The sequence below is a fragment of the Phyllobates terribilis genome, unplaced genomic scaffold, assembly GCF_046119375.1.
Source record: "Phyllobates terribilis strain yellow unplaced genomic scaffold, ASM4611937v1 Scaffold_14__1_contigs__length_39327217, whole genome shotgun sequence".
NCBI classification, from domain to species: domain Eukaryota; kingdom Metazoa; phylum Chordata; class Amphibia; order Anura; family Dendrobatidae; genus Phyllobates; species Phyllobates terribilis.
In genome coordinates this window covers 27,539,061-27,564,587 of record NW_027362774.1, presented here as the reverse complement: position 1 = coordinate 27,564,587, position 25,527 = coordinate 27,539,061, and the positions used below count along the sequence as shown (strand labels likewise).

General features: G+C 45.9%; 1 protein-coding gene across 2 annotated transcripts in view; it reads left to right on the top strand.

Moving 5' to 3' along the window:
• The window catches only part of PLCG2 (phospholipase C gamma 2), a 214,117-nt gene that overhangs the window by 81,610 nt on the left and 106,980 nt on the right, over positions 1 to 25,527 (top strand). For both annotated transcript variants that reach the window (XM_073659786.1, XM_073659785.1), the window contains exons 12-15: positions 15,275 to 15,360; positions 18,314 to 18,434; positions 19,335 to 19,503; positions 20,584 to 20,688. In XM_073659786.1, coding sequence (XP_073515887.1) covers positions 15,275 to 15,360; positions 18,314 to 18,434; positions 19,335 to 19,503; positions 20,584 to 20,688 — 481 coding nt within the window. The remainder of the gene's footprint in view (positions 1 to 15,274; positions 15,361 to 18,313; positions 18,435 to 19,334; positions 19,504 to 20,583; positions 20,689 to 25,527) is intronic.

Here is a 25,527-nt window from a genome sequence, read left to right as displayed (position 1 = left end):
GTGCAGTCACTGTGTACATACATTACATTACTGATCTTGTACTGATCCTGAGTTACATCCTGTATTATACTCCAGAGCTGCACTCACTATTCTGCTGGTGCAGTCACTGTGTACATACATTACATTACTGATCCTCTACTGATCCTGGGTTACATCCTGTATTGTACTCCAGAGCTGCACTCTCTATTCAGCTGGTGCAGTCACTGTGTACATACATTACATTACTTATCCTGAGTTACATCCTGTATTTTACTCCAGAGCTGTACTCACTATTCTGCTGGTGCAGTCACTGTGTACATACATTACATTACTTATCCTGAGTTACATCCTGTATTATACTCCAGAGCTGCACTCACTATTCTGCTGGTGCAGTCACTGTGTACATACATTACATTACTGATCCTGAATTACATCCTGTATTATACTCCAGAGCTGCACTCACTATTCTGCTGGTGCAGTCACTGTGTACATACATTACATTACTGATCTTGTACTGATCCTGAGTTACATCCTGTATTATACTCCAGAGCTGCACTCACTATTCTGCTGGTGCAGTCACTGTGTACATACATTACATTACTGATCTTGTACTGATCCTGAGTTACATCCTGTATTATACTCCAGAGCTGCACTCACTATTCTGCTGGTGCAGTCACTGTGTACATACATTACATTACTGATCCTCTACTGATCCTGGGTTACATCCTGTATTGTACTCCAGAGCTGCACTCTCTATTCAGCTGATGCAGTCACTGTGTACATACATTACATTACTTATCCTGAGTTACATCCTGTATTATACTCCAGAGCTGCACTCACTATTCTGCTGGTGCAGTCACTGTGTACATACATTACATTACTGATCCTGAGTTACATCCTGTATTATACTCCAGAGCTGCACTCACCATTCTGCTGGTGCAGTCACTGTGTACATACATTACATTACTGATCCTGTACTGATCCTGAGTTACATCCTGTATTATACTCCAGAGCTGCACTCACTATTCTGCTGGTGCAGTCACTGTGTACATACATTACATTACTGATCCTGAGTTACATCCTGTATTATACTCCAGAGCTGCACTCACTATTCTGCTGGTGGAGTCACTGTGTACATACATTACATTACTGATCCTGAGTTACATCCTGTATTATACTCCAGAGCTGCACTCACTATTCTGCTGGTGCAGTCACTGTGTACATACATTACATTAATGATCCTGTACTGATCCTGGGTTACATCCTGTATTATACTCCAGAGCTGCACTCACTATTCTGCTGGTGCAGTCACTGTGTACATACATTACATTACTGATCCTGTACTGTTCCTGAGTTACATCCTGTATTATACTCCAGAGCTGCACTCACTATTCTGCTGGTGCAGTCACTGTGTACATACATTACATTACTGATCCTGAGTTACATCCTGTATTATACTCCAGAGCTGCACTCACTATTCTGCTGGTGGAGTCACTGTGTACATACATTACATTACTGATCCTGAGTTACATCCTGTATTATACTCGAGAGCTGCACTCACTGTTCTGCTGGTGCAGTCACTGTGTACATACATTACATTACTGATCCTGTACTGATCCTGAGTTACATCCTGTATTATACTCCAGAGCTGCACTCACCATTCTGCTGGTGCAGTCACTGTGTACATACATTACATTACTGATCCTGTACTGATCCTGAGTTACATCCTGTATTATACTCCAGAGCTGCACTCACTATTCTGCTGGTGCAGTCACTGTGTACATACATTACATTACTGATCCTGAGTTACATCTTGTATTATACCCCAGAGCTGCACTCACTATTCTGCTGGTGGAGTCACTGTGTACATACATTACATTACTGATCCTGACTTACATCTTGTATTATACCCCAGAGCTGCACTCACTATTCTGCTGGTGCAGTCACTGTTTACATACATTACATTACTGATCCAGTACTGATCCTGAGTTACATCCTGTATTATACTCCAGAGCTGCACTCACTATTCAGCTGGTGGAGTCACTGTGTACATACATTACATTACTGATCCTGAGTTACATCCTGTATTATACTCCAGAGCTGCACTCACTATTCTGCTGGTGCAGTCACTGTGTACATACATTACATTACTGATCCTGTACTGATCCTGAGTTACGTCCTGTATTATATTCCAGAGCTGCACTCACTATTCTGCTGGTGCAGTCACTGTGTACATACATTACATTACTGATCCTGAGTTACATCCTGTATTATACTCCAGAGCTGCACTCACTATTCTGCTGGTGCAGTCACTGTGTACATACATTACATTACTGATCCTGTACTGATCCTGAGTTACCTCCTGTATTATACTCCAGAGCTGCACTCACTATTCTGCTGGTGCAGTCACTGTGTACATACATTACATTACTGATCCTGAGTTACATCCTGTATTATACCCCAGAGCTGCACTCACTATTCTGCTGGTGCAGTCACTGTGTACATACATTACATTACTGATCCTGAGTTACATCCTGTATTATACTCCAGAGCTGCACTCACTATTCTGCTGGTGCAGTCACTGTGTACATACATTACATTACTGATCCTGTACTGATCCTGAGTTACATCCTGTATTATACTCCAGAGCTGCACTCACTATTCTGCTGGTGCAGTCACTGTGTACATACATTACATTACTGAACCTGTACTGATCCTGAGTTACCTCCTGTATTATACCCCAGAGCTGCACTCACTATTCTGCTGGTGCAGTCACTGTGTACATACATTACATTACTGATCCTGTACTGATCCTGAGTTACCTCCTGTATTATACTCCAGAGCTGCACTCACTATTCTGCTGGTGCAGTCACTGTGTACATACATTACATTACTGATCCTGTACTGATCCTGAGTTACCTCCTGTATTATACTCCAGAGCTGCACTCACTATTCTGCTGGTGCAGTCACTGTGTACATACATTACATTACTGATCCTGTACTGATCCTGAGTTACCTCCTGTATTATACTCCAGAGCTGCACTCACTATTCTGCTGGTGCTGTCACTGTGTACATACATTACATTACTGATCCTGTACTGATCCTGAGTTACCTCCTGTATTATACTCCAGAGCTGCACTCACTATTCTGCTGGTGCTGTCACTGTGTACATACATTAGATTACTGATCCTGAGTTACATCCTGTAGATCTTTTATTATAAAAATGAAAAACATAACAAAATTAATAACCAGAAAATAAACAATGTAATGAACTGGTCCAGCCGCTCCCTCTCTCCTCACACACATATTATACATATATACACAATAATAATTACCTACACCATGACATCTGGTCCGGTTACCAAACAAAAAATAACAATATAATAAACAATAACCGACAAATTATATACAAACTAATATATACATTCTTTTTTTTTTTTTTTTTTTTAAATAAATAAAATAAATGCTAACTATACAAATATATACAAGACAAAACAAACCCCCCCACACTCGAGCCCACCGGTCCCTCCCCGGCACTGACCTGAGAGCTGGTCCTGCGTCTCATGCCTCAGTCCATGTCCAATGTCCATAGGACAGATCAGGCAGTGCCAGTTTTTCACCCAAATAACCAGTGTCCCACAAGATGAACCCACCTCCCCCCTTTTCCCTCCACCCAACCTAACACCTACACCCAAACCCATATATACAATATATACAGAAACAAACAATACAATAACCACAACTGACAAAGCCCAAGTTCGGCGCCTGCAGCCCTACATCACTGTCTACTGATCAATAAAACAAAAATCTATGGTGTCAGCAGCAGCCCCCCACCAGGAGAGGAGATGACCAGACTAGGGCACACTAAAAGAATAGCCCCTCCAGAGGAGAGCGGCCCTCCGTGTACCCAGTCTCTCATACTCCAGAGAACGCACCTTCACCAGGTCACCGAGTATGGTCCTAAACACATCGTCCACTGGGAGGATTTTCCGCTGCGTCGATACTAAGCACCGTGCGTTCCACGTGTGATACCTAACCACTGCGCTAACTAGAAATAAGGTGCAGCGGTCCCGACCACCCAGGTCCCCGAATGCTCCATAGGCCCATTCCGCATAAGAGAGACCGGCCAGCCGGGGCCAGCCAATGGAGGCGCCCACCCTGTTGTACACCTCTGTGTTAAAGGGACAACGAAGCAGGAAGTGGTCCATGCTTTCAAGCATGGTACCATAATGCTCCCGAGGACAGTTCCTGTCCTCAGAGCTCCTACACTTCAGATTGTCCCTCACACACAGTTTCCCATGGAAGCAGCGCCAAGCCAAGTCCCAAACCTTCGAGGGGATCCTGATAGAATTCAAAAGATGCAGACCCACCCCAAGATCCCGACTTGGGCAATCCCTGAGCGCCAGAGGCCTCTGAAAATGGGTCAACAGAACCCTTTTGTCAAGGAGCTTCCTTGGCAGAGTCCTGACCTCCCACATTCCCAGACCCCACCGGCGAATTACCTTCAGAACCACGGTAGCGTAAGCCGGGAGATGTCCATGCGGTGTGCGTAGATCCTTCACTTGCCCTCCTGTCTCCCATTCCTGGAAGAAAGGCTGAAACCATCCCCTACAGGAGAATACCCACGGAGGAGCCCTCTCTTTCCAGAGGTTTGCAATATTGATCTTAATGAAGGTATTCACAAGGAATACCACAGGGTTGACCATACCCAACCCTCCTAGTCTCCTCGTACGGTAAGTAACCTCCCTCTTGACCAGGTTCAGTCTATTCCCCCATAACAGTTGAAAGAACAAACTGTAGACCCGAGTCCAGAGAGGCTCTGGCAAGATGCACACACTGCCCAGATAGATCAGCAAAGGGAGCAGGTAAGTTTTGATCAGGTTTACCCTTTCCCTTAGGGTCAAAGACCAACCCTTCCATTGGTTCACCTTCTGAGTGGCGATCTCTAGCCTGCTGTCCCAATTTTGTTTGGGGTAATCCCCCTGGCCAAATTCGATGCCAAGAACTTTTGTAGAGACTTTGGGTTCTGGAAGGGTGTCCGGGAGATCAAAACCAGGATCTCCTCCTCCCAGCCAGAGACTCTCACACTTATCCCGGTTGATCTTAGACCCGGATGCCTCCGAGTAGCGATTTACCTCTGACATCAGCCATTCTGCCTCCCCATCAGAGGAAACAAAAACGGTGACGTCATCGGCATACGCCACCACTCTCAGAGTGGCTTCCGGTGCTGCCCGGTCCATCCCGATCCCAGCTAACGGTCCACGCTCCACCCTCCTAAGAAGTGGGTCAATCGAAAACGCGTACAGTAGCGGGCTCAAGGGACAACCCTGGCGAACACCACACCCAACCTCAAAAGAGCTGCCAATCCAACCGTTCACAAGCGGGAAACTCTCTGCCCCAGCGTACAAGGTCTTAAGCCAATCAACGAACCCCCCCGGCAGGCCATACCTCAGAAGGACAGACCAGAGGTACTCATGATTAACCCGATCAAACGCTTTTGCCTGGTCCAATGACAGCATGTACCCCTTCCAGTGGCCAGCCCTACCCTGCTCCACCGCCTCTCGGACACAGAGTACAGCACTAATTGTACTGCGGCCCGGAACAGAGCAATGCTGGGCCCCCGAAAGGAGCTGGGGTGCAAATTTCACCAGCCGATTAAACAGCACTTTTGCCAAAACCTTCCTGTCTGCATTGAGAAGCGCTATGGGACGCCAATTCTCAATGCAAGATGGGTCCTTACCCTTTGACAAGATGATCAGGGCAGACCTCCTCATTGACTTTGGCAGAGTGCCCGAGGAAAGACACTCATTGAATACCTCAGTCAAGAGGGGAACCAAGGCGTCCTTAAAGGTCTTATAGAATTCAGATGTTAAGCCATCCGGACCGGGAGATTTCTTCAGGGCAAGCCCTTCAATCGCCAACTTAACTTCCTCTTCCCTGATCATCTCTGTCAAAACGCCAAGAGAGGGGTCTACCCCTGGTTCGGGGACGGCTTCAGCCAGAAAAGCCGACATCTCATCCCAATCCAGATCCCTCTTCCCCAAGAGGTGCGAGTAGAAGGATCTGACGACCTCCAGGATCCCCGATCTGGATCTTTTCAGGGACCCAGCAGTGTCAACCAGTCCTGTAACAACTTTACTATTCACTGACATCTTGCAGTTTCTGTAAGGGTCGGGCGAGCGGTACTTCCCGTAATCCCTCTCAAAAACCAAAGATGCGTGTCTATCATACTGACACCTCATTAGCAAAGATTTCACTCTGGAGATCTCCTCGCGGCTACCTCCAGTTGAGACAAGATGCTCGAGTTTCCTCCTCAGGCCCTGATACAGGCGATACCTGTCCAGGCTCCTGAGGCTCGAGAGCTGGCGGAAGAATCTCGCCACCCTTTTCTTGAACATCTCCCACCACTCTGACTTACTACTACAAAGATCCAGTAAGGGTACCTGGCTCTGAAGAAAATCCTCAAAGGACTGTCTTATCTCCGCTTCTTCCAAGAGAGACGAATTGAGCCTCCAAAAGCCTCTTCCCATCCGGGGGGTCTCTGTAACATTCAGGGAAAACAAAATCATACAGTGATCGGAGAACTCCACCTCAACAACAGATACTGCTGAAGAGATGGCTTCCTCCTTTAAATAAAACCTGTCTATCCTGGACCTACAGTTACCTCTATGATAGGTGAACCCCTCGTGGCCTGGGGTGTGCCGGATGTGGACATCCACCAGGCGAGCCTCACTAGCTATACTATTAAGGGCGACGCTATCATAAGTCAGCTTGTCTCTGGAACCTCCTCTATCCCGGGGCCTCGTGACAGTGTTGAAGTCCCCTCCAAAGACGACCTGCCAACTCGTAAAAAGGTAGGGCTTGATCCTCGTAAAGAGACACTTCCGGTCCCACTTAGATTGGGGACCATAAATGTTAATGAGCCGAAGCTCCTGTCCCTTCATGAGGACATCTAATATCAGGCACCTCCCCATTTCTAACTCAATAACCCTTCGGCATTCTACTGGTGCGGTAAAAAGGACCGCCACTCCGCTATACGGCTCGGCCGCAAGAGACCAATAGGAGGGCCCGAGTCTCCACTCCCTCTTAGCTATAAACACCTCTGCCATATTTGGCAGCCTGGTCTCTTGCAAAAAGAAAATGTCAGCTTCAACCCGGCTGAGAAAATCAAAGGCCGCAAATCTAGCCATATTTGACTTAATGCTGGCGACATTAATGGAAGCCAGCGTCAACGGAGTGGGTACCGCCATCATTGGTGATTGAGTTAGACGGCTTTCTTCTTCCCACTCCCCTTACCCTCTGCCTCAGAGGAGGAATCCTTCCCCCTCTTTAATGACACAGAGGTGTCCATTCCCACATTTTTCCTTCTTTTCTCGTCCTCGTCTCCGGACTTTGGGCCAGTCCCTCCCCCCAAGGACCCTGCATCCCCAGGAGAAGGAGACTCGGCACCCCCTGTAAGCTCCGCTGAAGCCGGAACCTCACCCTCGGCCTCCTCCTCAGAGGAAGAGATGTTATCAAGGCCGTGGAACCGGTTAGAAAGACCAACCAGAGGGGAGTCAGTTTTACCTTCCTTAGGTACCTTGGTCAGAGCGGGAGAAGATGTTTTATCTCCCTTCTTTTTCTTCTTTTTGGTGCCGAGCTTACGCTTGTTCTCTAGCCACCGCTTATTATCCTCATCCATACTTTCATAATGGGAGGATTCTGAGGCAGAGGCGGTTTCCTCCCTGTGGATCCTCCTGACCTCATCATCCAACTCATCATCCCTCGGGGCCCCAGCAGCAAGACTGGCATCCAGGACAGGGGCTGCCCCGGTAGTCTGGGGCTCGCCCCGCTCCCTCTCCTGTCTGCGCTTGTCTAGACGCCTCAGCTGGGCAGGCGTCTTTTTATTGCTTTTCTTCCCTGGCTCCTCGGCTCCCCCACCCCTGCTAGTCCCCTCCCCAGCAGAATCGGCCTCACGGCTTACTCCCACCGGGGTCTCGACTGCATTAGCGAAGGAGCGAGGACAACGGCTGAATGGGTGACCTAACTCACCACACAGGTGGCACCTAATCTCCACACAAGAGGCGGCAAGATGGCCGACACCCCCACACAACGCACATTTCTGCACGGTGCAGTTTGCACTGAAGTGTGTGGGGTCGCCGCACCTGTGACAGAGCTTCGGTTGCCCCTGGTAGAAGACCAGGATACGATCCCTACCCAGGAAGGCAGACGATGGAATGTGGGCAACCGTACCACCTGAACGCTTAAGTTTTACCATAAACGTCCAGGCCCCTGACCAGATACCAAACTCGTCGCGGTTTTTCTTTGGCATCTCCACCACCTCTCCATACCGACCAAGCAGCCACGTCATGATGTCATAGCAAGAAAGCGACTCGTTACGAGTCATCACGGTCACTTTCTTGATCTGGTTTTGGCGAGACACTGCCTGAACGGCAAAGTCTCGCCAGCCGGGCTCATTTTTTGCCAGCTCATAATTCGCCCAGAAGAGCTCAAGCCCCTCCGGCCGAACAAAGCTGATATCAAACTCAGGCGTGGAATAGGGATGTATCAAGGCGTAGATGTCAATCGCCTTGAAGCCCATCCTCAGCAGGAGCTCCACAACTTTAGACCTTGGAGGACATGCATCACTGCCCCTCCACCGAAGACGGACCACATTCCTACGCACACTGCCTGGCCCGGCTGTTGGGAGGGACCACACTGTATCCCCCCCTTTTTGCTCTCGGAAGGCCCCGAGGCCATGCCTCTCTATCCAGAAGGATAGATCAACCTCTCGACCCTCTACCATTAGTGATCTCTCCCCCTTCTTTAGAGCCTCCAGAAGGCGCCGTTGCAACATGCCGTCCCCAAAGCCCGGAGACAAGGAGGATGCCCTATTTGCCCCGGAGGTGACACTGGCATAACTCTGGACAGGTGTTGCCACCCCCGGGGGGGCAACCGGACCAGTGACCACATCAGCCCGAACAGCAACACCATTACCCACCTCCATCTCACCCTCCACCAAACCAGCAACCACACCACTAGACAATGAATTAGCCTCATTCACCCCCACCATCACATTCATTCCTGCTGGACCAGTAACAATGGCGGATGACATTTTGACCTCTGCATCAGGCACAAGGGGCTCAGTCACCTCCATAGAACTGGAGGCGACCTCACCCCCGGTCTTATGTGTGCCCTCCACATCATTGGTCGGTAATTTCCGCTGTTTGGCATTCGGAATAATGTGCCGCTGATCTTTAGATGCTGTTAGGCGCCGCTGATCTTTAGCATCAGGATCTTCCGGACCAGCGACGCCAACACAAAATAGCACTTTCGTGGGAGGACCGGAACGCTCAGCCCCGACAGCCCCCTCACACTGCCGTCGCTTCTCAACTAAGTGATCAGCGGCAACAGCATTCAGAGGCGCCGAGGCTACCGGAGCTGCCCCCGACACCGGGCTGCTCCCCCCTCCCACTGAGGAGCGCACCACAGCATCGTGGCCTGATGGAACGCCCGCCGCCGGGCCGCCCTCACTGTCCAGCCTCTCGGCTGATGCACCTCCTGCTGCGTCCCCTCTACTACAAGCAGAGACGGAGCTCTGCGCCTCACTACCGCGCTCTGTAATCTCCCCGCGCCTTTGCACCGGATCCACAGCAGAACCCGGGCTGGGCTGGGCAACGGGGCTTATACAGCGAGCTGAGCCTGCCGCCAACTCAGGGGGTACAGGGAGGGGGGCATATACGTATCTTACCGCCTCCTGCAGCTTTGGCTTGGTCTTCTTTGCCTTTTTGTGGCTCCCAGGTGCCTCTTCTGGTAGATCGTCACCAAGATGGAAGTTTTGGAGGCACACTGGGGACTCCAGGAGCTTAATCTCCGCCATTAGCACCCCTCCCTGGCCGCTGCTGTCACTGTTCTCCCCAGAGCCGGCAGAACTGCGACCGGATGTCACTGTCGCCTGTCCTGCAGGGAGCTCGCTGCACGTGGCCTGCGGGTGACTTTGCAGGCTGCCAGGTGGGGCTTCCTGCTGGTCATCATCACTCTCATCATCCACCTGGCTCTCAGGCTGCAGCCCCATCTGCCTTTGCTCTCTGGCATCAGCCATTTCTCTAAAGCGGTCTTCATTTATTAGTTTTTCTTTGAAATGACCACTCTGCTCCCTGATGTCAGCTTTCCTCAGTTCCAGCAGGTGAATCTCGCTGGTCAGTCGCTTTACCTCGGCCTGGAGTTTAGCCTTGCTCTGTTTGGAGGCCCCCGCAGCTTTGGCGCTTGTGCAGCGCAGCTCCTCCCGGAGCCTCCTGATGAGCTTACTGGCATCTTCATACTCACGGAGGCGGATCATGACCCGGGAGGCATAGGTGGACACAGACTCCCGGGGTCCCTGCAGCGCCCAACCCCCCTCAGGGAGGTCGGCCTCACCTCCGTGAGCACTCCGCTTTCCTCCGGAAGGAGCACCATCTTGCACGCCGCTGTCAGGCTTTACCTCCATGCTGGAAGCCTTGTGGCTTCTAGGGGTCTCCACAATCCCGGGAGGAGTAGGAGCCACATTGCTGCGACTCCTGGTGCAGCGTCTCACCCCCGAGTCCTCTGATGTGCAGGCCGGTTGCTGGTTTCTTCTGCCCCCCGCCGGCCTGGTTCGGGAAGCAGAAGCCTGGGACTTGGCTCCTTCACTCATCCCAGAAACCAGCTCTCCCTCCGGGAAAGAGAGAGAGCAGGTCCCCAGGTGGAGAGGTGTTGGTTCTCAGAGATCAGGAGCTCACAGCAGGATCTGCAGCCACCACACCCGTAATCACCACACTGACTAGCAGCTGATCAGAGCTGCACCCAGTATGCTGCTGGTGGAGTCACTGTGTACATACATTACATTACTGATCCTGAGTTACATCCTGTATTATACTCCAGAGCTGCACTCACTATTCTGCTGGTGCAGTCACTGTGTACATACATTACATTACTGATCCTGTACTGATCCTGAGTTACATCCTGTATTATACTCCAGAGCTGCACTCACTATTCTGCTGGTGCAGTCACTGTGTACATACATTACATTACTGATCCTGAGTTACATCCTGTATTATACTCCAGAGCTGCACTCACTATTCTGCTGGTGCAGTCACTGTGTACATACATTACATTACTGATCCTGTACTGATCCTGAGTTACATCCTGTATTATACTCCAGAGCTGCACTCACTATTCTGCTGGTGCAGTCACTGTGTACATACATTACATTACTGATCCTGAGTTACATCCTGTATTATACTCCAGAGCTGCACTCACTATTCTGCTGGTGCAGTCACTGTGTACATACATTACATTACTGATCCTGTACTGATCCTGAGTTACATCCTGTATTATACTCCAGAGCTGCACTCACTATTCTGCTGGTGCAGTCACTGTGTACATACATTACATTACTGATCCTGTACTGATCCTGAGTTACCTCCTGTATTATACCCCAGAGCTGCACTCACTATTGTGCTGGTGCAGTCAATGTGTACATACATTACATTACTGATCCTGTACTGATCCTGAGTTACCTCCTGTATTATACTCCAGAGCTGCTCTCACTATTCTGCTGGTGCAGTCACTGTGTACATACATTACATTTCTGATCCTGTACTGATCCTGAGTTACATCCTGTATTATACTCCAGAGCTGCACTCACTGTTCTGCTGGTGCAGTCACTGTGTACATACATTACTGATCCTGTACTGATCCTGAGTTACCTCCTGTATTATACTCCAGAGCTGCACTCACTATTCTGCTGGTGCAGTCGCTGTGTACATACGTTACATTACTGATCCTGTACTGATTCCTCCTAAGGCTACTTTTTTACAGCGAGGATCAGAGAAACCTCCAATCCCATATAAAGTTATGACGGCTGAAGTGCTGAGAGGTAAAATCTAAAGCACTTGGCTGATGAATAAATATGTCCTACTCCATCTCTCAGCAGTGTCTGTACATTGTGCGCGCAGTGTCTGTACATTGTGCGCGCAGTGTCTGTACATTGTGCGCGCAGTGTCTGTACATTGTGCGCGCAGTGTCTGTACATTGTGCGCGCAGTGTCTGTACATTGTGCGCGCAGTGTCTGTACATTGTGCGCGCAGTGTCTGTACATTGTGCGCGCAGTGTCTTACATTGTGCGCGCAGTGTCTGTACATTGTGCGCGCAGTGTCTGTACATTGTGCGCGCAGTGTCTGTACATTGTGCGCGCAGTGTCTGTACATTGTGCGCGCAGTGTCTGTACATTGTGCGCGCAGTGTCTGTACATTGTGCGCACAGTGTCTGTACATTGTGCGTACAGTGTCTGTACATTGTGCGCGCAGTGTCTGTACATTGTGCGCGCAGTGTCTGTACATTGTGCGCGCAGTGTCTGTACATTGTGCGCGCAGTGTCTGTACATTGTGCGCGCAGTGTTCTCACTGTCTACTCTAGCAGTCTGCTTTGTGGCCGCTATCCTGATGACACATATTTGCCCATGGTAGGAAATGTGCCAACCGTATGCTAATTACACCACACAGAAGTCACATGCACACAGTCATGTGACAGTTAAGCTCCGCCCCCCAAAAATGGTAGCTCAATGATACATCACGCAACGCAACGAAAAGAAAGGGATTTTTAAACATCTGCTCTTCAAGTTTCAAGCCTGTTCATCACAGGAGCGATATACACTGTGTTCCAAATTATTATGCAAATAATATTTTCTCAGATTTTCCCAAATTACCTATATGAATTGCAGTCATTGTAATTTTCCAGTCAAATAACTATTAGAGGACAATTGAAAGGTTTTTGTACAAACTGCCTATGATAACAGGATATTTTTAAAAAAATAAAAAACTCAAACTGCACTCAAAATGCATGTTCCAAATTATTATGCACAGCAGAGTTTTCAACCTTTTCATTTTAATAAAGAACATTTTTGAAATTATAAGCATTAGCAGGTTATTACAAACTGAAATCAAACAGTTTTCAACTCAAAACTTTATTCTAGGTGATGTCACATTTGCACATAGGACCCCTTGTTCGAAAGGAGCTTCTGAACTCTCTCGTCCATTGAATTTGTCAGGTTTTGGATGGTTTCTGCTTCAATTGTTTTGCATGAGGACAGAATACCCTCCCAGAGCTGTTGCTTAGATGTGAACTGCCTCCCGCCATCATAGACACTCCTTTTGATGATGCTCCAGAGGTTCTGAATGGGGTTGAGGTCAGGGGAGCATGGGGGTCACACCATGAGTTTGTCCCCTTTTATGCCCATATCAGCCAGAGATGCAGATGTGTTATGTGCAGCATGAGACTGGGCATTATCATGCATGAAAATGATCTTGATGCGGAATACACGGTTCTTCTTCTTGAACCATGGAAGGAAGTGCTGTTTGAGAAACTCAACATACATTATGGAGTTCATCTTTACCCCTTCAGGGATCCTAAAAGGGCCAACAATCTCTCTCCCCATGATTCCAGCCCAAAACAATACTCCACCTCCTCCTTGTTGGCGCCGTAGCCATGTTTGCATGGGGTGTCCATCAACCAGCCATCCTCCACTCCATCCATCTGGACCATCGAGATCATTGCATGCATGATAATGCCCCGTCTCATGCTGCACATAACACATCTGCATCTCTGGATGCTATGGGCATAAAAGGGGATAAACTTATGGTGTGGCACCCATGCTCCCCTGACCTCAACCCCATTGAGAACCTCTGGAGCATCATCAAAAGGAGTGTCTATGATGGCGGGAGGCAGTTCACATCTAAACCAACAGCTCTGGGAGGGTATTCTGTCCTCATGCAAAACAATTGAAGCAGAAACCATCCAAAACCTGACAAATTCAATGGACGAGAGAGTTTAGAAGCTCCTTTCGAACAAGGGGTCGTATGTGCAAATGTAACATCACCTAGAATAAAGTTTTGAGTTGAAAACTGTTTGATTTCAGTTTGTAATAACCTGCTAATGCTTATAATTTCAAAAATGACCATTTTTTTGTTCTTTATTAAAATGAAAAGGTTGAAAACTCTGCTGTGCATAATAATTTGGAACATGCATTTTGAGTGCAGTTTGAGTGTTTTATTTTTTTAAAAATATCCTGTTATCATAGGCAGTTTGTACAAAAACCTTTCAATTGTACTCTAATAGTTATTTGACTGGAAAATTACAATGACTGCAATTCATAGAGGTAATTTGAGAAAATCTGAGAAAATATTATTTGCATAATAATTTGGAACACAGTGTATTAATGCCTTTTGTAATGTCTGTAGTTTCCCTTTAAATAGTGGTTTTCCTAATCCGCCTGGATGGTTTATCTCACCGATCAGAGGACGGAATAAGACCCTGAAAATATAACATGGCTTACTCCGGTGTGGCTAGTATCTGATTTGTTCTGGCTCTTACAATTTATTTCTCTGAAGCCATCAGGAAGCTCCGGGTATCATTTATAGCTGCGCGGCGGCCGTGACCTTATTGGAAGTCCATGGAGGCGAAAGCAAGAGCTGAAAATGTATAGAATCCAGAGGATACAGCATTATAGAGCAAAACAAGGGTTTACAGAGGTGTAATGTCCCCCCCCAACCTTTGGGCACAACCCAGGGTGCGGGGCCACATGCCGTATGTGATGGCACTCGGCAACTATTAATGACTAAGTGGGCATTACTGAGACCCTAATACTCAGCAGAATTGGGGACCCCTGATCCTTGGATTATACTCCAATAGCGATTAGATACTAAGATGTGCAAATGGAAGAGCAGGGACCCCTTCTTTTTCCAGATTGGTGGGAGTCCTGGAACGATTCAGAACGGTCTTTGATTCCGTGGTTGTCTCTGTCCGCAAGACTGTGATCAGGAGAAGCTGAATTAATCAATAGGATTCAAATTTGCCCTTTCGCTCCATTAAAGTCTACGGAACCGGAGTAAATACTCGAGTGGTAGCAGTGGAAGGATTCTTCTGTATTGGATTTCTTTAGTTGATCGAGGAGCCTCACTCGATCTCAACTTGTGCAGATGATACTTGTGCGCCGCTATTATTCTGGTATAGAGTTTCAAATCTTCAGAGATGACGGTAAATGATAAAACTTGGTCACCACTAGGGGGAGCTGAGGAGTTTAGTGCATACATCTGAATCAATCTATTTCTTGGCTCCATCTAGTGGTGACAGCAGATAGAATTTTTCACATCTATAGATTTGGTGCATTGTATTAAAAAAATGGGAGATCTGTCTGCCATCAAAAGTAAATGGAAAGTACCTGACGGATCGGTTTTCTCCAAACCCCCTTTCATTACAACATCACCCATCGAGCAACGTCTTGTTCTGCTTCCTTCGCAGGTATTTAACAGGAGACCAACTGCGCAGTGAGTCGTCCACAGAAGCCTATGTGCGGTGTCTGCGGATGGGGTGCCGGTGTATTGAGTGTGAGTATTGTTATTTCATATTATAAGAAAGGAGGGCGCTTCATGTGCAGAACTGTTTAAAATAGAGGCGGAAACTTCCCTTGTGCTGGAGACACAACACTACTAGTGGCGTAGTTTGGGGGTAGCTCTGTTCCACTTTCCAGGAAATAAAGTAATGGATAGCAGGATAAAGCGCTTGTTCGTCGGGTGAGATGATTTTTAAGCTTCCTTGAAACTCATCGTCCTCGGCAGCACATCGTACTGTGTAAACGTGCTGCCGAGAACAATGACTGTCTATGCACATGGAATGACCTATTTCTACAAATACATAAAATCCAAAAATTGCTAAATGTTTGCATACAAATAATAATAAAAAAAGCTAAAATTAGTAAATCTATTAGTAAAATTAATTTTAATACTAGACAAGTCCCCAGTGGTTGTTTGGTGGAGATATAATGACAACTGCTGTAGGAGCAGATATGGAAGGAGGCCAGTATCCGAAGGCTGAGGGAGGCGTCAGGAGCGTTGTGCCGAAACCAACTACTCCCATCATGGTCTTCACGCAGGCTTTGATGGGAGTGTGATGGGCCAAGACTGGTAGTTAAAGTTTATACTTAGAACTCATAGTACCTTTTAGTGTTGGCGAGATGTAGAGGGAAGGGGTTAGGAAGGAATCGGGTAAGTATTTTATGAGGTGGGAGAAGGAAGAGACAGTGTATTGGTGATGATTGACAAAGTACATGTAAATAAATGGATGGGATATAATTAAAGGGAACCCGTCACCAGGCCAGTTTTTGTCCTGATTTTATTGCCACTGCTTCCCTGAGTTTGAAGTTTTTTATTTCCTTAAAATCTGTCATACGTTACCAGAAATATGGTTATTTGGTGCTAATTTTCATAGTCTTTACGAGGGGGTGTGGCTAACAGTCTAAAGACACCCCCCCCGAGGACCCTGGTAGCCACGCCCCCTTATAAAGTTCATAAAAATTACTACCAAATAAAAAGGCCCGTATCTCTGGAGCCGTATGGTGGATTTGAAAAAAAAAGAAGCAAAAACTGAATACTCAGGGGAGCAGCAGGAATAAAATAAAAGCAAAAACTGCACTTTAAAGGGTTTGTCTCATCTTATTAAATAGGTAAAGGGGTTGTCTCATCTTATTAAATAGGTAAAGAGGTTGTCTCATCTTATTAAATAGGTAAAGGGGTTGTCTCATCTTATTAAATAGGTAAAGGGGTTGTCTCATCTTATTAAATAGGTAAAGGGATTGTCTCATTTTATTAAATAGGTAAAGGGGTTGTCTCATCTTATTAAATAGGTAAAGGGGTTGTCTCATCTTATTAAATAGGTAAAGAGGTTGTCTCATCTTATTAAATAGGTAAAGGGGTTGTCTCATCTTATTAAATAGGTAAAGGGATTGTCTCATTTTATTAAATAGGTAAAGGGGTTGTCTCATCTTATTAAATAGGTAAATGGGTTGTCTCATCTTATTAAATAGGTAAAGGGGTTGTCTCATCTTATTAAATAGGTAAAGGGATTGTCTCATTTTATTAAATAGGTAAAGGGGTTGTCTCATCTTATTAAATAGGTAAAGGGGTTGTCTCATCTTATTAAATAGGTAAAGGGGTTGTCTCATCTTATTAAATAGGTAAAGGGATTGTCTCATCTTATTAAATAGGTAAAGGGGTTGTCTCATCTTATTAAATAGGTAAAGGGATTGTCTCATCTTATTAAATAGGTAAAGAGGTTGTCTCATCTTATTAAATAGGTAAAGGGGCTGTTTCATCTTATTAAATAGGTAAAGGGGTTGTCTCATCTTATTAAATAGGTAAAGAGGTTGTCTCATCTTATTAAATAGGTAAAGGGGTTGTCTCATCTTATTAAATAGGTAAAGGGGTTGTCTCATCTTATTAAATAGGTAAAGGGGCTGTTTCATCTTATTAAATAGGTAAAGGGATTGTCTCATCTTATTAAATAGGTAAAGGGATTGTCTTATCTTATTAAATAGGTAAAGGGGTTGTCTCATCTTATTAAATAGGTAAAGGGGTTGTCTCATCTTATTAAATAGGTAAAGGGGCTGTTTCATCTTATTAAATAGGTAAAGGGGCTGTTTCATCTTATTAAATAGGTAAAGGGATTGTCTCATCTTATTAAATAGGTAAAGGGGTATTTCTCATCTTATTAAATAGGTAAAGGGATTGTCTCATCTTATTAAATAGGTAAAGGGATTGTCTCATCTTATTAAATCGGTAAAATTTCTAAGTGCAACTTACTTCAATAGTGTTCAGCTCATTGCTTAGGCAAGAGTGAAGCTCCTCCACTTCTAGTAGCATTGGAGAGCACACATTTTGGACCAGTGGCTCAGCAACGCTGCTGGCCCAAACGGATAATCATCAGGAGTGCAGTGTCTAGGGGCAACCTGAAAGCCGATAGGCAGGGGAACGGTTTGCACCTGAATATTGATGATGAATGCACTCCTTTAATAACAACTACTTCGGTTTGGATTCTAAAGTGCGTTTTATGGACGCAATAAAAAGGATCGTGTATACACCGCCAGCCTCGGGATCAGCAGTGGGTAGGCTCCTCCGGTGCCTATGAAAACGTTTCCTCCATCCGGCTATCCGTCGTCTTCTAACGATACCTTCTGTAGAGTATAACACGCCATGCACGCAGTCTGCCCGTTCTCTGGGCTTTCGAGTTTTGCAGAAAATGCAAGATGTTTCATTTGGAATAAAAAAAAAAAAAAAAAACGATAGAAAATCGATGAAAAGTAAATTTCAGAAAGTCCCGCTCCCCGGGGAACTCTAGTAAAAGTCCATTTAATTTATCACGACCGTGCAATATGGGTAGATCACTGAACTGCTGACGTACCGCCCAAAATATCGAGGCGAAGGTTGTTAATGTGCTCACGTTGTGCTGGGTAGTGGACTGGGCTCACTGAAGTGTGATTGTTTCCTGTCTCTCACCTCTCTCCAGTGGACTGCTGGGACGGCCCTGATGGAAAGCCAATTATTTATCACGGATGGACAAGAACAACGAAAATTAAATTTGAGGACGTGGTGCAAGCTATTAAGGACCATGCATTTGTCACCTCTGAGTGAGTCCCTGCTGTAACCCTTTAATAACCGGACATTTGATGTATGATCGCCGGGAAGGACAGATGGTGTTTATTTGTAGATGTGCCTAGGATATATGGGGGTCACTGTAATCCCCCACTGACATCACTGCTCGCAGTACATCCAGCTCACTAAAGAAGGTACACTGCAAAGTGCTTGGAAAAACAAAGTGACTTTGCAATTTACCTCCTATTACAAATCCTCTCCGTTCTCAAGAACGGAGGGATGTTGGATATCAGAAGGGGCAAGTTTCTTAGGCAAGGAGCACGTGCTTGTAAGCGCTGCTCTGAATGCTTAAGACACCTTTGGGGTCATTTTGTGTCTACTTTAATGTACGCATTTTTGGCAAAAGATCATTTTTCGCAATTGGTTTTCATTAAAAATTTGACACCGTTTGGCAGGCTCTTTGTTGCAGAAGGAGTTAACGGAAAACCTGTCAGTAAGCTCGTTGTGACAGAATGTTTGTAACTCTTCTATGACCACATCAAAGTTCATCTCAACTTTCATATGGTCTGTGGTCAAAAAATCAGCCCAGGAGACAGATAAAAACATTTGCAAACTCTTCCTTTAGTTCAAGCTCACTGTTGGATTCTCAGTTAACTCATTCTGCAGCCAGTAATGTGAAGGGAAATGGACAACTCGTAAAAGCCAAATTGTTATATGAAACCCAATTATTTTTAGCCCAAAATATGCCTTGAAAGGGTGTCCATATCCACTCAAAAAAATAGATGTCAATGTCTACTTTGGTTGTATTAATGGTCATAGTTACTTCGCTTTTTTTTTTGCTCCTCTTTTTCGGAATCCGTTCTCAGATATCTACTGTGATTAATTGACACAGAGATTGACCTTCTCTTCACTCGCCTCTGTTCTGTCCTCTGCAGATACCCAGTCATACTTTCCATTGAAGAGCACTGCACGCTGGAGCAGCAGAGGTACATGGCCAAGGTGTTTAAAGAACTGTTCGGGGACATGCTGCTAAGCAAACCCATTGAAGCGAGTGCGGATCAGCTGCCGTCTCCTACACAGCTGAAGGAGAAAATCATCATCAAGGTGGTTATTGCCCTGGCCTGGTGGTTTGTTATGGCCAAATAGCTGCACGCCTACTCTTAGTAACTCAGACATTCCCAATTATAAGTTACGTCACCTTCTACATCGAGCCTTTCTGATATAGCAGATTATACAGCTTGAAGCTGCTCCTCAGGGGCGTGAACCAAAAGTCTCCTCCCCATTTTTTAACAAATCTTATTGGCCGCACTCAGCGAAGTACATCCTCCGCCCCTTTCCTAAGATTGTATACTATATGCAAATAAAAATATTTAGACACCTAGAGATATAGCGGATTATACGGCTTGAAGCTGCTCCTCAGGGGCGTGAACCAAAAAAGTCTCCTCCCCCTTTTTTAAAGAGAGATTACAACTAACATCCTTTTTTTTCTTTCATCTAAAGGGCATCTTGCAGCTTCCCATAAATATCCATCCCCATCATAAAATGTCAACTATCTTCCCCATTCCTCCCCCTTTTAAGTCCTTGCAGTGCAGCAAGAAGCCGTCAATCCTGGGCAGTGCAGATTCCCTCGATATTAACAGCACAATTAATTGCTTACACGTTAATTTAGGAAATTTATGAAATTCTTTTTAACCAATGACCTTAGAGCGCTAATTAGGACAACCTTAACAAGCACATAATTATGTTAAAACAGCTAAATATGCCCCAAAGACCTGTCAAATGGTAGAGTGAGATAAAACCAGTGTTAGGGGTTTAAAGGGCATCCACCACCGACACCGCCGCCTTTAATATAGTATCTGTATGGCACATCCTAATAGAAAGGAGGGGGAAAGCCTGCACTATATAGGGAAAATCACAGCACGTCCACTGAGCTCTTTGGGTTCACATATTTTTCCTTAAACCTTATATATTGTACCAGTTTTATGGATCAGCTATAGCACATTATCATTTATTTTCCAGATAATTAAAAAAAAAACAAAAAACTTTTATATTGTGAAAAATTAATTAAAACCAATTAAGTAAATTAGAATTCTTTTATGTATATACTATTTTATAATAATTAAACATTATATATATATTTTTTTAATTAATTATTTATTTATTCTAACATTCTCACTCCTTTAGCATAAAAAATTGGGACCCAAAGGTGATTATGTCACCAATGCAGATGACCATAAAGAGGAGAGGAGACTTCAGGGAGAGCTGTACATGTGGGATCCAATAGATCAGGTAAACTTCCTACACTTTTTATCTACTCTGTATTTTATATGTGAATTTTTGCGTCTTTTATGACAGGTTTTAAATCCCTGTTAGCTAAGGAACTTTTGGTCAATAGGTGGCGCTGCAGCGCCTGTAACAGAAACCAAGAGAAACTCAAAGACCAAAAGGAAAAAAAAAAAAATAATAATAATAGAAGCTTTTGATGTGAAGGGGTTTAGGATACAAGCCTCGGGTTCAGGCATCTAGAGATTTATTTTTTTATGTGACTTTGTTGTTTTGTTTGTTTGCTTGTTTCTTATTTTTAAGGGGTTTGTCTCGGAGAGAAAAAAAAGTTCTTTAAGTTTTAGCAGGTTAGACTGTGCATTTATGTAATTTACCTTGAGTAAAAAAGATAATGAAAAGTTGTGCTCATGTGATGATATACCACAGAAAAACTTTACTGAGGGCTGCCCCCAAACAGCAAAATCACATCTATCCCAAAATAACGCCCTGCTCCTTGCAGGGTACACAGGAAGCCCCACATTATACATAAACCAGTCATTGTTCAGAAGGAGGAGGAGGTGAGCTGTGACATCACCTATTGTGAATGGTGGATCCTGTGTTATCTACTGTATATAGAGGTGTTATCAGTCATTGTACAGGAGGAGGAGGAGGTGAGCTGTGACATCACCTATTGTGAATGGTGGATCCTGTGTTATCTACTGTATATAGAGGTGTTATCAGTCATTGTACAGGAGGGGGAGGAGGTGAGCTGTGACATCACCTATTGTGAATGGTGGATCCTGTGTTATCTACTGTACACCACGTGCAGAATTATTAGGCAAATGCGTATTTTGATCACATGATACTTTTTATACATGTTGTCCTACTCCAAGCTGCATAGTCTTGAGAGCCAACTACCAATGAAGTAAATCTGGTGATGTGCATCTCTGTAATGAGGAGGGGTGTTGTCTAATGACATCAACACCCTATATAAGGTGGGCTTAATTATTAGGCTGCTTCCTTTCCTTTGGCAAAATGGGTCAGAAGAGAGATTTGACGGCTCTGAAAAGTCCAAAATTGTGAGATGTCTTGCAGAGGGAGGCAGCAGTCTTGAAATTTCCAAACTTTTGAAGCGTGATCACCGAACAATCAAGCGTTTCATGGCAAATAGCCAACAGGGTCGCAAGAAGTGTGTTGGTCTAAAAAGGCGCAAAATAACTGCCCATGAATTGAGGAAAATCAAGGGTGAAGCTGCCAAGATGCCATTCACCACCAGTTTTACCATATTTTAGAGCTGCAACGTTACTGGAGAATCAAAAAGCACAAGGTGTGCGATACTCAGGGACATGGCCAAGGTAAGGAAGGCTGAAAAACCACCACCTATGAAGAAGAAACATAAGATAAAACGCCAAGAATGGGCCAAGAAATATCTTAAGACTGATTTTTCAAAGGTGTTATGGACTGATGAAATGAGAGTGACTCTTGATGGGCCAGATGGATCGGCCAGAGGCTGGATCAGTAAAGGGCAGAGAGCTCCACTCCGACTCAGACGCCAGCAAGGTGGAGGTGGGGTACTGGTATGGGCTGGTATCATCAAAGATGAACTTGTGGGACCTTTTCGGGTTGAGGATGGAGTGAAGCTCAACTCCCAGACCTACTGCCAGTTTCTGGAAGACAACTTCTTCAAGCAGTGGTACAGGAAGAAGTCGGTATCGATCAAGAAAAACATGATTTTCATGCAGGACAATGCTCCATCACATGCATCTGTAGCACCCTGAGGACTCGGCTGCTACAGGGGTATTGCACCTCACTCCAGAGGTGTGGTATTCCACTCCTGGGTAAGGATGGAGTGTGGGACTGAGCTCAGTAGGCTGCATGCACTACATACATCCCATTTCCGGGGGACAGAACTACGGTACTCCCACCAAGTATATGTGCAGGTACGACAGCGTCTGTCCCTGGCTGGAGTGGGAGGGGGGTGGAACATCCCAGTAGTGTAGGAGCAGATAGGGGGAGTACTCTGGATAAAGCTAGGAGCTCATTGGGTGCTAGTCACCTGGGCTCACACATAGAGGGAGTATATAAGGTGGGCACCATCTGAGGACAGGGTCAGTCAGTCTGAGGAGGAGCAGAGCAGAGGAGCTCAGCCAGGAGGGCTGACAGGGAGCTGTGGCTCCGGCTGGGCCCAGCTCCAGAGCCAAGCCTGCAGAGGAGAGAGGAGAAAGAAAGGCCCAGAGTGGAAGACCAGAGGGAACCCTAAGAACCCAGAATCAGACCAAAAAGGGTGAAGGGTTGGCGGACACGGGTACCGGAACCCGAACTGGTGAAGGCCACTTATCCTCAGCCAGGAACCGGAGGTCGTGGTCAAGATTTGCCACGACCCTCACCAAATCCACCAGAAAGGCACACCAAGTATAGGGTCAGGGAACCCAGAGGAGGTTTGACCACTAAGAGACCCGAGGGAGCCGGCCAAAGGTGGATCCCTGGTGGGAATGGCCAGAGACAGAGAGGGAGAAGGGAGCTCAGGACCACGCTCCAGAACTGCCTGGGGGTTAGCCGAGTCCAGGACCTGGTGGACGCAGCATGGCTCGGGTGGTCACTCAAGGCCAGAGTGACTGAGAGAACACTTGTGAGTAAAACCCCTGAAACTGCATCTCCTGACTCTGACTCTTCTTACTGCACCGTCACAACCCCCCTCATCTTCACCTGCTGCCCTGAGGCCATACCCCTCCCGTTGGGGGTTATACCACCACGCTGCACATCCTTATACACCTGACCTCAGTGGACTGTTCTGCAGCGGCGGCTTCAAAGCCGCACTCAACGGGTGGCGTAGTCGATCAAGTTAACATCTACTGCCATAGACTGCCACTTAGTTTGACACCCTGGGCACGGACCGGGTCACCGCCACAAGGACTACTACCCCTACCCAGATCCGGCTCCGGGTTTCCCCTGAACATGGCCCAGGGGGCGCGTCACATCCAACTACTCCACAGCGTGGCTGGCCAGTAAAGGTCTAAAAGAAGAAAAAATAATGACATGGCCCCCTTGTTCACCTGATCTGAACCCCATAGAGAACCTGTGGTCCATCATAAAATGTGAGATCTACAGGGAGGGAAAACAGTACACCTCTGGGAGCAGTGTCTGGGAGGCTGTGGTGGCTGCTGCACGCAATGTTGATCGAAAACAGATCAAGCAACTGACAGAATCTATGGATGGAAGGCTGCTGAGCGTCATCATAAAGAAAGGTGGCTATATTCATCACTAATTTTTGGGGTTTTTGTTTTTACATGTCAGAAATGTTTATTTCTATATTTTGTGCACTGATATTGGTTTACCTGGTGAAAATAAACAAGTGAGATGGGATTATATTTGTTTTTTATTAAGTTGCCTAATAATTCTGCACAGTAATAGTTACCTGCACAAACAGATATCCTCCTAAGATAGACAAATCTAAAAAAAAAACCCACTCCAACTTCCAAAAATATTAAGCTTGGATATTTATGAGTCTTTTGGGTTGATTGAGAACATAGTTGTTGATCAATAATAAAAATAATCCTCTAAAATCCAACTTGCCTAATAATTCTACACACAGTGTATATAGAGGTGTTAGCAGTCATTGTACAGGTGGAGGAGGAGGTGAGATGTGACATCATCTATTGTGAATGGTGGATCCTGTGTTATCTACTGTATATAGAGTTATCAGTCATTGTACAGGAGGAGGAGGTGAGCTGTGATATCACCTGTTGTGAATGGTGGATCCTGTGTTATCTACTGTATATAGAGGTGTTATCGGTCATTGTACAGGAGGAGGAGGTGAGCTGTGATATCACCTATTGTGAATGGTGGATCGTGTGTTATCAGCTGTATATAGAGGTGTTATCAGTCATTGTACAGGTGGAGGAGGAGGTGAGATGTGACATCACCTATTGTGAATGGTGGATCCTGTGTTATCTACTGTACATAGAGGTGTTATCAGTCATTGTACAGGAGTAGGAGGAGGTGAGCTGTGACATCACCTATTGTGAATGGTGGATCCTGTCATCTGCTGTATATAGAGGTGTTATCCGTCTTTGTACAGGAGGAGGAGGTGAGCTGTGACATCACCTATTGTGAATGGTGGATCCTGTGTTATCTACTGTATATAGAGGTGTTATCGGTCATTGTACAGGAGGAGGAGGAGGTGAGCTGTGACATCACCTATTGTGAATGGTGGATCGTGTGTTATCAGCTGTATATAGAGGTGTTATCAGTCATTGTACAGGTGGAGGAGGAGGTGAGATGTGACATCACCTATTGTGAATGGTGGATCCTGTGTTATCTACTGTACATAGAGGTGTTATCAGTCATTGTACAGGAGGAGGAGGAGGTGAGTTGTGACATCACCTATTGTGATTGGTGGATCCTGTGTTATCTACTGTATATAGAGGTGTTATTAGTCATTGTACAGGAGGAGGAGGTGAGCTGTGATATCACCTATTGTGAATGGTGGATCCTGTGGTATTTACTATATATAGAGGTGTTATCAGTCATTGTACAGGAGGAGGAGGTGAGCTGTGACCATCACCTATTGTGAATGGTGGATCCTGTGTTATATACTGTATATAGAGGTGTTATCAGTCATTGTACAGGAGGAGGAGGAGGGGAGCTGTGACATCACCTATTGTGAATGGTGGATCCTGCGTTATCTACTGTATATAGAGGTGTTATCAGTCATTGTACAGGAGGAGGAGGTGAGCTGTGACATCACCTATTGTGAATGGTGGATCCTGCGTTATCTACTGTTTATAGAGGTGTTATCAGTCATTGTACAGGAGGAGGAGGAGGTGAGTTGTGACATCACCTATTGTGATTGGTGGATCCTGTGTT